The following is a 13,447-nucleotide window of genomic DNA, read 5'->3' on the forward strand; positions in this document are numbered from 1 at the left end:
CCAGCTTAGATCCTTAATTCTGAGACCCAGAGAATTCTTAGCCTAGACGTGCTCTGGGGTATCCTAAACCACCGGAAATTGTACACGAAGTTATAGGTAGGTGCATTTTTCTAAAGAAAGAGCTAACAGCTGTCATCATGATTATCAAAGGGAATTAACTCCTCAAATTTAAGAGTCCACTCTACTGAAGACCCTACATGACAGATGTGTCATAATTGATTTTTCTGTTGCTTTCTCCCTCCTAATGTCCTACATAATTGTTCACACTTCTTTCTGTTCTATCCCATCCACCTTCATTCAATTCCTACCACCTCCAATCCACTCTGAAGAATCCCATGAGACGACTCTTTCGAAAGTACAGTTCTAATCATTTAAAACCTTTAATGGCTTAGCACTGTCTATGGAATAAAGCCTAGGCTCCTTTGTGTGACATTCAAGGCTTTCTACGGCCTGGCCTACTTTTCTAGCCTTTTCTCTGTGCTTCAATTTCCCTGGCTATGAAAGTGAAGATGGTATCATATAGGGTTATTATGAAGATGAAATGAATTGAAAGCACTTAGAACAGGGTTTGGTACGTAGAAAGCATTATGTATCTCTTTCATGCTGTTGCTGTTATGTTTCTTGTTACTGTAATTCTCCAGTTCAGCTGTGTTAATCATCCATGTCTGATGAATTTACTTCTGAACCATTTCATTCACCATTTGTTCCAACTCCCTCCGCTCACCCTGCTTCAGTCATACTGGCCTTTTTGCTGTTACTGGAACATGATAAAACTGCTCCCACCTACGGCCTTTCCACCAACTCTTCCCAGCATGTCTACGCAGACAACTCATCTCCTCCATATTTGCTCAAATGTCACATTTTTAATAAGGCCTACCCTGACTACCCAATTAAAAATTACAACCCCATCATTCCCATAGCACTGAACACTTCACAATTTACTTGGTTATCCTGCTCACCGGTTATTGGTCTCTCTCCCACTAGAACGCAAGGGCAAAGTTTTTGTTTGTTTTGTTCAAGTTTCTAGAAGCTGGCACCTAGTAGGTCCTCAATAAATATTTGTTAAAGAATGGAGGCCTTTTGTTCTGAATCAATGAAGGAGTGAATGACACCTGTCTTGAGCACTGGATCTATATTTCCACTGTCTGCTAAACTCCTTAAAATCAGGTCCTCCTAACCATCAACAATCCAAAGCTAATGCCCCATCTTCCCTCCTAAAACCTGCTTCTTCTCCTCTCTTCCCGAAATGGGTAATGGAGTCACAATCCCCCCGTCCAGAAATTTCAGTCAGCTTCAGCCCCTCTTCCCTCACTAGCTCGTCAATCCTTAGGGCTGTTTGCAAGGCCCCCTTCCCCACCCCGAAACATCTCTCACATCTGTTCTATTGTCACTGCCCTAATTCGGGTCCTCTAACCTTCACCTGGTCTTCGGTCTTTTCCGGAGGCTCACTGGGCCCTCTACCCCTCATTGCTCCCCTCTCTAATTTGTTCTTTACACTACAACCAGAGTTAACTTGTAAAAGAAGAGACAGAGAGAAAATGATGCTCAGGTCTTTTGATTCCCCCATTCTTTTGAATCCAGCCACTTCTCACTCTACCGCTCCCACGGTGGTCCAGGCCCCCACCATGTCGCATCTGAACTACGGCAATATTCTTAACTGATTGACCCCAATATTGCCCAGTTAAAAAAAAAATTGTAATACTAGGCTAATAAAACCTATATTGCAGAGTGGTTGTGAGAATAAAATAAGATATCTCAAGTACATCATACATAACACATATAGGTAGGTGTTCAATACAGGTTATAGGAGGAAGAGGAGGCATTTGAGCCGAATCTTGAAGGATGAGGAGAACTTCAGAACAATGAAGGCAAGGACACTGCAAACCTAGGAAACAGCATGATCAGGGACAGGTGACAGGGGTACATGCTGCAGCATAGGCAGTGAGGGAGAGCGTAGTAGGAGATGAAATCGAAACTGCAAGTTAAGCGCATTCATACTGAATTAGCAAAGTGGAACTGAAACCCCGATCTTCCATTTGCAAACTAGTGCTTGCTCACAGGCAGCGAAGCAAATGTCAGGCTGTCACACCTCGCTAAGGGCTGACAATCTAAAAAAATCAGCCATGTATACTAAGAACTTTCCCCTCCCTCACAGGCTTTTATCTAGTTGTATCATTACATATTTTCATCATCAAAAAGCATCTGTTAAATTATGACTCCAAAGGACGCCAATGCATGATTCCAAGCCTTAAGGACCTTAAAACCCAGAACATTCATACTTGTGTGTGTATACAGATGTGAGTGAACAAAAGCAGCAAAATGAAAATATTAAATTAATTCACTCTCCGTAGAATTACTCATACAATATAGGGAAGGAAAGAAACAAAACCATGCATAATTCCAAACGTGAAAACCCAAAAGTCATTTCTATATAAAGAAGAAATCTTAACGATCTAGAACTATGCTTTTAGTGGACTCACACAAAATTTCACTTGCCTTACCTGAGCATAAATTGACAGTGGCGAAAGCTACCCCCAAAATCCAAGGTGAAAAGGGTATTTTGCATTCTTACATTATGGTGGGTCATACACAAAGTATATTATTAGAAGTAAATGTAAGGCCTACCATATACAAAGTGACTTCTGATCACCTTGAATGTTCCAAATCATCCTAATACATATTACACTTCACTTTCTCTCTTCTCATTCTCCTCCCATGATCACTTACCTTCCAGGAGATCTCGGGCCAGCCCTGGCTCTGCTCCTGTGGATCGGACAAAATCAGACAGGACAGCGTCCATGTCCAGGGTCATGTGATCATGTAGTACTTGCAGGCGGCTGATGTAGGGGGGACATAGATCACAATTCAGGGCCTCCACCTGTGGAGGAAACAAACACGCGAGGCTCCAATTACACGGGGTTGGGATGATCACAGCCCAATTTCAGGGGCTTCCTGACCCAATGGGGAAACCATCCTAGATCACTCATTTCAGTTGAACTGATTATGAAGAGTAACATTTAGTTTTCTAATTCCTCACGAACATTAACCTCCTAAATACGACATTAACCACAAAACCTAATATCACTCTGAATAATGCTTTTCTCCTACCTTTCCAGAGTATTACATTTCTACCCGTGGGCTTGCTTCTCCAAACCAATGGAAGAGACAACCACCCTGAAGAACTCGCCGCCTGCATTATTCTCCAACACAGAACCTTGTTTATTTCCTTACTGGCACTTGAGACACCCTGAAGTCATTTTAATTAAGCTGCCGTTTAGCCTCCTTCCCTAACATGTAAGTTTCTTGAAAGCCAGGAGCTGGTTCCAGTATGTGTCACTTGGCAGTTGGCACAGCGCGTGGCACACGGGCCCTCAGTAAACATTTGCTGAATGAATAAATACTATACACTAAATAACTTTAGAGCTGACCCCTCTTCTGAGGCTAGCTGAGAACATGGGAGGAGCAAAGTGATAGCTAAAACTACTCAAAGTAAAACCACACGCTATTACGCTTACGGTTTTCGTAAGAAAATTCTATCTTTGTCCACTAACTCCAAGAACCCGGGAAAATGCCTTTCTCCACCCAGGACAGATGACTGACAAATAAGTTCACCTGAAAAGATCTCTTTCTGCAGACTGGACTTTGGCAGAAACTCTGTCCCTGACCTGACAGCCTGGCACCAATCCACCATCCTCTGCGGTTCTCAGCCCCAGTTGAGGAAGCAATAATGGAGTGAGGAACAATCTCTACCCAAATTCTGCCACATCAGACAGGGCTACAGTTCTCTGTAGAAGAGGACTTGTTCATAACCTCACCGGGCACACTCCTGCCCTACCACACCCACCAATCCCTTGCCTCCTGGGAAGGCCAAAACACGATTCGCACAGGTAACGGGTGACTCAGGTGATGGTCTCTGCAGAAACATCTCCTCCTAAACAATCTACTTTTTCTCCACACCCCAAGACACAGCTTGTTTCGTGGTATGATCAGATCCTGATTTTCTGCATTCCTTAGAAATATTCAGGCAATGATTTGTGGATCATAAACCCAGTAGGTCACTAAGTTGATAACACAGAATTTTCATACGAGAGATGGCAAAATAGAAGGTGTTCTCCCTGTGCGGTCCATGAGTTCAGGGATCTGTTTTATTCAGATCGGCAGCCCCAACCTCTAGCATAGCATCTACAATATTGTAGTCAATCAGTGCCTGACGAAAAAGTGATAAGTGAATCTCCACGTCAGTTACCCCCAAACCAATCAATTTCAGGCTTAACTTAGCAGATCAGAAATTCCAGGGTACTTCCTACTTCCTACCAGCCCTCTGTATCTAAGGGCCTTCCCTGGCCCCAACCTACCTCTCGAAGCTCTAGAGACTCTTTTCTAAAGAGACGGTACTGTCACTACTTGCACTGTCCTCATAGCACATGATTTTTACCTACACCTATATGTATTAGCTGGTGACTCTGGTCAAATTACTTACAGGGTTTCAGTTGCCTCTTGTATATCCTAGACTTGGATTCAATGACTTCTAAGATACTTTCCAGGTTTAAAAAATGAACTTCTGTTCACGACAGCTTTATAACTATGATCCTTATATTCTCTTTTGGTCTACGTATTACCAATGTCTAATTTACCTCCATTTCAATATCGCAAGTGCTACAAAAGGCTACCAATAAATACATAAAGAATTTTTGGCCTTAGATAACTCAATTTCCAAATGTTAAGCTATAAAATAAACTAGTTCCTTACATTCAATACTGAAGAATCAAATTCCTTCGGAATTCATCGATAAATGAATGGCTTCTCCCTCCCCTAATACAGACAAGAATTCCTTCTCTAGGTCCATTTCAGTCACTGCCTTAGGTCACAGGAGATGGTAGCAGACCAATAATTTAAGTACACGAATAATCCAAAACCAAGGAGATGCCGCAAAATGAATGTCAACCTTCTACCTAAAAAAAACAAACCAAAACCAAACAAACGACACGCAAAGGAACTTAGTAAAGCCACTTGAATAACTTTCTGAAAAAATGTGGGAATTATACAATAAGCACACAAATAGCATTCTGCAAACAAGTGCTCAGCAGGAGAGAAAAGAGTTGATTAAGTCACAGACACGCAGGCAATTTCCCAGCCAGACACAGGCTTGGGAGTGAGAAGCCACTGAAAATGTCACAGCATCACAGGTTTCCTATGCCAACACTGTTTGTCATTCTTTTCAAAAAATATTTCTAAGAAATAATAATTTCGAGGTGCAACATTATCTAGAATGACTTGCTCAAAAATTCCAAGCACTGAACCACACTTCTTGGCAGCACAATCTTACATCTGATGTCCCCAGGTGCATGCCATGGACTCCACCCTAACCCCACCCAACAGGTGGGGACAGCAGCTTTTGTTACATCACCACCCACACCTGGCTGGAGCTTCTCAAATTCCGGATGGGAATATTATCTGAGGCAATGAGTAAGACTCACAGTCCTCGGCTCTGTCTCAGGACACAGGAAGGAAAAGGAAAAACAAAACACTGGTTTTCAAACTTTCAAATGAAACAGAAGAGGCACCCAAATAGTTGTGGATCAAATGGTATTTAGACAAATCTCGACTGGAGTCAAAATCCTCCAACCTTCCAATTGGAAGAGACTCCAATGATTATTTAATCCAATGTCTGCCCCCGTGCAAGAAGCCTCCGTCACACCTGACAGGTCAATCATCTGGTCTCCCCAGGAATATGAGCTTTGATGGAGAACTCATTCCTTTGCGAGGGTGTCCACTTTATTATTGGACAGCTCTGACGATTAGAAAATCCTTTTCTAAAGGAAATCACCAGCCCTCCTCCTTTCACTTAATGGTCCTTGTTCTGTTCTGCAGCAATAAAATCTGCTCCCAGGAATGATGACATTTGCATGGAAAACGATTAGATAAAGCATTTCTTTACATAAAAATTTGTTGTGAATCGACACTGCAAAGTTATGAGCCAGCCAGTGGTCTTTTATTTTACAAAATCTTTCCTTGCTTTCACCTGGATTCATTCGTAAATGTCTGTGCTGACCCTACCGGTAGGAAATCGACCTGGGAAATACACGAAGCTGGGTGCCGTGTTCCCAATTCACGTCTGCTATCTTTGCCTCTCATCTCTGCTGCCACTTCCATGCCCTCTTGAAGTGATGGCAGCGATCAGAAATAAAAACAAGTTAATATTAAGCACTTTCAAAAACACTCTTATTCATTAATGACAAACCTCCCGGTGCCGGCTTATTATTCCCCGTTTCTAAACAGAAAAACAAATAAAGCCTGAAAAGTCAGGTGGGTTGCTCAGTCTGAACCCAGATATTCTGAACACCTGCTCTCTCTACTGCACCGCGCTGTCTCCCAAGGGACTAGGGCATTACGATCCCCAGGACTGCATTGATTCTCACCCATTTAATCTTTCCCCACAGGAAAGGGCTGTGCCCATTCCTCATATTTATTAAAGACTTAGACACCTGCCTTATATTTTACTCAGCAATTGCAACACCCACTTGGACAATCCGTCCATCTTCACCTTAGAGTTTCATCATCTCATCAAATGCAAAGACCTCCATCTCTACTCCAGCACCTGAGTCCCGGACCCTGCCGTCTCCTGAAATCTTCCACCCCTAAATCTTCAACTACTATCTTCCTCAGGCTATAGCCTCATCGCCTTCCAGCTTTTCCTCTCTACTACTAAACCTGCTCTCTCACCTCAAGGCGTCCTCGTCTCAGATGAAGGCATCCAATTCCTGAACCACCTTACTCAGAAATGCAACAAAAAGTCATGGAGTGCCTCCTGTGCGTCGGGCATTACAATCAGGAGACGTAAACACACAGTGAACCAGAAACAAGCTCTAGCCTCACAAAGCTCCCAGTTTGGAGAAAGAGAACCACAAAATTTCCCAAAGCACTGTAATTTATAAAAAAAATATTGGGGGGAGAAATGTTATCTCCTATTGGGAGTCAGGAAAAGCTTTTCCCAAGGAAGTGATATTACATCAAAGAACCAAAGAATGAGTAAGTAGTGAAAAGACAAACTGGGAAATTTGTTTCCTCTGAGCAGAGGAAACATATCGATGTTTTGCAGCAGGAAGGAAGAGAGATGCGAATGGTGCAAAATGAGAATGAAGAGAGGGCCTCATGGACCCTGCTAAAGACTGAGATTTTATCCTAAAAGTAATGAGAAGTCACTGAGGGGTTATAAACAGACTTGAATTATTCAAAAATCACCCTGGACGCAGTGAGAACAGTTTGGAGGGAGTACCAGAAGATTTAGTGAGAATTGGTTAGCAAAGTACGACGAGATGATGGTGAGCTGGACCAGGACGAGAGCAGTGAAGACGGAGCAGTGAAGATTGCACTTTGCCCCTCCGTGCCTAACTGAACGTGAACCCCATGAGTGATCACATACTTTATTCTCCTGTACAAACCTAGTCCCCTTATCCTTCTATTTCACCTGCCCAACATAGATGGATCCCATATTCAACTTCTCTGCTACTGAATGGGGCGATCAAGCAAGACAAGGTCACATGACCTGGCAGAGCACTAGGACTACAGAGGTATGGTCTTCTTTCAGGGAAGCACTGCTGTCTTCTGCTTGACTCTGGTACCTCAACCAGACTTCTCAGCACTGTCCCACACCTTCCTGCTCCCTGAGCTTCCTCCCCAGTCCTCCCCACCTCCCTCACTCCTGGCAGATGACATGGCCTCCAACTTCACAGAAAAACTGACAAAACAAGGCGAGAGGAGTTCCTTCGCGTTACCTCCCCTGGCCCTGCCTGCGGCTGTTCCTCTCCTCCTGCAGAACTCCCTGATAGACTACATTCACTGATGCTACGTTCTCACCTGATGTTCAGACCCTCCACCTACCAAAATGGCCTTCTACTAAAAGAGAATGGAGGGTCCTCAAAAATGAAAGAAAGAGGGCCGCCCCAGAGGCTCAGGCGGTTAGAGCTCCATGCTCCTAACTCCAAAGGCTGCTGGTTCGATTCCCACATGGGCCAGTGGGCTCTCAACCACAAGGCTGCCGGTTCAATTCCTCGAGTCCCGCAAGGGATGATGAGCAGCGTCCCCTGCAACTAAGATTGAACATGGCACCTTGAGTTGAGCTGCCGCTGAGCTCCTGGATGGCTCAGTTGGTTGAAGCGCGGGCTCTCAACCACAAGGTTGCTGGTTCGACTCCCGCAAGGGATGGGCTGCGCCCCCTGCAACTAGCAACGGCAACTGGACCTGGAGCTGAGCTGCGCCTCCACAACTAAGACTGAAAGGACAACAACTTGAAGCTGAACAGCACCCTCCACAACTAAGAGTGAAGGGACAACAAACTTGACTTGGAAAAAAAAGTCCTGGAAGTATACACTGTTCCCCAATAAAGTCCTGTTCCCTTCCCCCCCCCCAAAAAAAAAATGAAAGAAAGAACTACCACATATGACCCAGCAATTCTACTTCTGGGTATTTATCTAAAGAAATCCAAAACACTGATTCGAACAGATCTATGCACCCCTATGTTCACTGCAGCGTTATTTACAATGGCCAAGATATGGGAGCGACCTAAGTGCCCACCAATAGACGACTGGATAAAGAAGATGAGGGACACTCTCTTGCCGCATATACTGAGAGCATGAAGCCCAATCTCAGCACTCAGATTGTGGACATTCCAGAAAATGTCGACCTCACTCTGAAGGGCCCCCAGTTACTGTGAAAGGCCCCTGAGGCACCCTGTGGAGAGACTTCAATCACATCAGTCTTCTGAGAAAGACTCAGAACTCAGTCTTCTTAGAAAGAAAAAGAGGCGGCTCTGGGTTGAGAAACGGTGGGGAGACAGAAAAGAACTGGTTCCCGTCCCCACTGTCTGTAGTCACGCACAGAACACGATCAAGGGTGTTACCCTGGACGTCCGTTATAAGATGAAGTCTGTGTGTGCTTGCTTCTCCACCAATGTCATTATTCAGGAGAATGGTTCTCATGTTGAAATCCGAAATTTCTTGGGTTAAAAATATATCCGCAAGGTTCAGATGAGACCAGGTGTTGCTTTGTTCAGTATATCTCAAGCCCAGAAACAGGAGTTAATTCTTGAAGGAAACCACATTGAACTTGAATCAAGTTCAGCTGCTTTGACTCAACAAGCCACAAGAGTTAAAAACAAGGATATCGGAAAATATTTGAATGGTATCTATGTTTCTAAAAAAGGAACAGAAGCAGGCTGATGAATAAGATCTAAGTTGTCCAGCTACAGAAACAGCAAGATGTTGCATGATTCCTCAGTTATTTTTGACTTTAAAGATGTAATAAAAGTCATGTATTGGGAAAAAAAAAAAAAGAAGGCTCTTTGAGCTTTTTGAGACTTGCTTTTGCTCCAGGCCACTCCAAAACCTTTGGAGTGTACTTTTTCATTTAATAATGAGCCCTTGAGCCATCATTCTCTGCTTCTTGGGTCCGCTCCTATTTTTTTAGAGTGTACTATCTCTTCTAATAAACTACTCTTTCACCACTTTTAAAAAAAGAAAAGGAAGGGAAGGGAAGGGAAGGAAAGGAAAAAGAAAAGAAGAGAAAAGAAAAGGTGGCCGGCCTGGTGGCTGAGGTGGTTGGAGCACCATGCTCCTAACACCGAGGCTGCCAGTTCGATTCCCACATGGGCCAGCAAGCTGCGCCCTCTACAGCGAAGATTGTGAACAACAGCTTTCCCTGGAACTGGGATGCTGTGAGCAGCTGAAGGTCAGCATGAGCTGCCCTGAGCTGCCAAGCGACTGCCTCAGCAGGGCCAGGGAGCTGTGTCCTACACAACTAGACTGAGAAACAACGACTTGAACCGAGTGAGGGGGAGGAGGAAGAAGGGGGGGAAAAAAAAGAAGATGAAGACAAAGACGATGACGACGAAGTAGCAGCAGTAGTAATACTACATCTATACAATGGAATATTACTCAGCCATAAAAAATAAAACGAAATCTTGCCATTTGGACAACATGGATGGACCTAGAGGTATTATGCCAAGTGAGATAAGTCAGAGAAAGACAAGTATCATATGATTTCACTTATATGTGGAATCTAAAAAAACAAAATAAATGAACCAACAAAACAAAGAAACTCATAGACACAGAAAACAAATTGATGATCGCCAGGGGGGTTGGGGGGCTGGGCAAAAACGTGAAATGGATGAAGTACAAATTACCAGCTATAAAGTCACAGGGATGTACAGTGCAGCATAGGGAATACAGCCAATATTGTAATAACTACGCATGGTGCCAGGTGGGTACTAGGTTTATTGGGGCGATCACTTTGTACAGCATATAACTGCCTAATCGTACGTTGTACACCTGAAAGTAATACAACACTGTATGTCAACTGTAATTGAAAACTAAGAATTTATTTAAAAGCAGAGGATGGCACTTACATAGATCAGATTGTCACGGTCCTTCTTTCTGTTTATCTAAAGTGACCTCTTTGGAGCATCTGATACTGACTGACCCCTTCCTGCTGCTCTGGCTCTGCGTCTTGGTCACGCTTTGGACCCTGCTTCCTGTGCCCGCACCAAAGGTTAGTGCTCCCACAGTTCTAACCTCAGGCCTTCCATCTTCGCGTCTTATATCCTCCCCAGGAGAAACCCCATGCATGGCCCTGAGCACCAAGCGCTGAGGGCTCCAAACGTCCTCGCAGCCCCAAACTCTGTCCACCTCCCCTGGGAATCCCAGGCACTTCACACTCGGCACGGAAAACCAGGAGCTCATTCTCTCGTATGTGCCCCCCTCCCTTCAAATTATTCCTCTTCCAGTACGGCCTGTTCTAGAAATGGTACCATCACCCCCCCGTCACCCCAGTCCCAGCTTAGGAGTCACCATGGAATTCTTTCTCTCTTGCCTTCGCCTCACTCACAAATAGTCCCTTGTTAAGTTTTACTAATTGTATCTTTAAAATGTCTCAAATCAATCCAACACCTTCTACAGGCTACATCTCTTTTATCTTCCTAATTTCTCCCGCTTCCTCTCTCCAGCCCCTGTTCAGTGGTTGCTTGTGGAGGCTGATCACTCTAAAACGCAAATATGACAGTATTATATGCCACTGCTCCAAATTCTTCAATGGATCCTCAATGACGAAAGCGAAAGATCCAAATTCCTACACATGATGAATGAGGCCCTTCAGGATCCAGCTCTCCCTAACTCTCTGGCCTTATCTACTTCCCATCATCCCCCTTGTTGTGCTGGGAGTTCCCCAAGTTCAATTGTGCTTCAAATTTCAGATCCTTTGCACATGCCGTTCCCTCTGCCTGGAAGGACTCCCGGTATAGCACGTGAATTCTTATCTCTTCTTTAAGACTAACCTGATTACTGTACCTCCTTTGCAAAAGCTTCTCGGGCCTCCCAAATTAAATTGTGCACTTCTTTCTCAGTGCTGCTGCTTGTACTCTACCTCTGTCATAGCACTTATCCCAGCACACCAAATTTGAGTTCATTTACATGTTTGTTTCCCCCATGAAATCACGAGCAATCTGAGGGCAGGAATATTGTCTTGTTCATCCTGTATCCTTAGCATCCAAGCGTCTAGAAGGTACTCAGTTTTTATTCAGATGAACTGAACTGTATTTGTACACACACACACTCACTCACACACAATGATATTGTTGATGATCAATACAGATAATCAGTGTTGTAAACAGGCGAGTCTAAAACAGCGGCTCATCTCAAAGACATGTGCTAAGATTGTCATATGAAGATCATTTGCAACAGGTTTCTCTTCCTAAACATTGTTTATCTCAGACTAATATTAAAAGCGCTTTGCATGCTCTGAGTGCGCAACTACTTCATAACACAGAAAAATGACCCCAAATTACATACCGATCGCTAGATAACACAGCTAAGCTAAAGTGCCCGAGACACTATGACCCTACATTCTCGTCTGCAATAGCCCCAAACCATCCACCTTCTCCCACTATACCCACTCTCCTGGTTCCACTGCTGCATTCCAATGGTGTCTCAGTCCTCTCCAACTCCCCCCAAACTCACTGGAAAACCACAACATTCAAGACTGTGAAGAATTTTCAAAGGTCAGAGACTCCTCCATGTCTGTGATGTCAGTCCCGAAGAATCCAGACAGGGAGAAAGAGGAGGGACAAAAACCCTTAGAAATTTCACACAATTCTTGATTAGGTGGGAGGGCGAGATGAAGGCCTGTCTTGGCAGATTGTTTTTAGTTAATATGGGTCCGTCCAAGTGAAAGAAACACGATACAACCTTCTTAGAAAAAAGAAAATATGACCAAATTCCATACTAAAGAGACCTATGTATCACTAAGTGTTAGAATCCAGAGAAAATAAGATGGGTCTAAAAGGGAGGAAAGAAGGGAAAAGAAGTAATGTGTTTAAAGCTTTAGACATTATTTCATGGAACTTCCAAACTCTAGGAGGTTGGCTTGTATTAATAACCTCCCATTATAGACGCAGACGCTAACGTGAAGCTCACATAGGTTAGGGAATCTACCCAAGGTCACACAGGTAAAAAGTGGTAGGACCAGGACTTTTGTGAACCCAGCCTACTGACTCCCGAGAGCAGACACTTCCACTGCACCACACTCAGTCCGGGGGCGGGAGGGACGAGGGGGCTGAGAGGACACCGGCTGGCCGCCACTATGGAAGTCCACCCTCTCTGCAGCAACTCCTTTCAGCTCCACGTAGAGACAGAGAACTGGCTCTGGGTTTAGACTGATCTAGGTTCAAATGCCTCATCTCCTACTGTCTGTGCAATCGTGGGTAAGTAGTACAGCCCTTTTGTGCCTGTTTCGTTATGGGTCATAAAAATGGGGAAAAGATCTGCGTTAGACCTCGTTAGGAGTAAATGACAAGATATGGAAAGCCTCTGGAGCAGTGCCTCGCTCACAGTAAGTCCTCAAAAACTGTCAGTTGCCTTCTGTCTACCCAGCTCCCTCCTGCACACTCTGCCTCACTCCACTGATGCCCACCGGTCCTCCATCTTTCCTTCAAACGCTCCCTCTACTCCTCGCAAACACACCCGCCAGTCCTACAACCCCTTCCAAGGCTGCTGTGCGTGTCTTAACACGCACACACATCACCCGGTCTACCATTCCCATCCCAGTGTCTTTCCATTCTTTGAGCCTTCAACAAAGTGTCGCAGAGGGGCTTCCTTAGTTGTATCTTCTACCAGGTGGTCCCTCTAAAACAACAGCGAGGGAAAAACGTCTGTCGTCTCCTAGATGCACAGACACAGCCAAATTGCATTCATTCCCAAATCTCCAGGAACAGCAACTTCCCACGTATTTACTGAAATTCTATTGTCTTAACCTACCAGTCCCACTTCCCCACCTTTATCCCTTATTGTTCTACCCATTCCAAACTCAAAGATTTTATAATATTCTCTTAATCTCACACATGTTGTCTATTTTTTGGATTGTTGGAAAGAAATGTTTGTATCTCCTCCTACTCACCATG

At 44.3% G+C, this 13,447-nt stretch overlaps 1 protein-coding gene across 5 annotated transcripts in view; it reads right to left on the reverse strand.

The window, feature by feature from the left end:
• OTUD7B (OTU deubiquitinase 7B) overlaps nucleotides 1-13,447 on the reverse strand; it is a 49,834-nt gene that overhangs the window by 17,893 nt on the left and 18,494 nt on the right. For all 5 annotated transcript variants that reach the window (XM_074318950.2, XM_074318947.2, XM_074318948.2 and 2 more), the window contains one exon: nucleotides 2,728-2,878. Coding sequence is in view for 4 of the 5 variants with exons in the window: in XM_074318947.2 (XP_074175048.1) it covers nucleotides 2,728-2,812 (85 nt within the window). In the remaining variant the exon portion in view is untranslated. The remainder of the gene's footprint in view (nucleotides 1-2,727; nucleotides 2,879-13,447) is intronic.

Source organism: Rhinolophus sinicus, chromosome 7 (assembly GCF_057876585.1).
Source record: "Rhinolophus sinicus isolate RSI-liver-muscle chromosome 7, RSI-T2T, whole genome shotgun sequence".
Classification (NCBI taxonomy): Eukaryota; Metazoa; Chordata; class Mammalia; order Chiroptera; family Rhinolophidae; genus Rhinolophus; species Rhinolophus sinicus.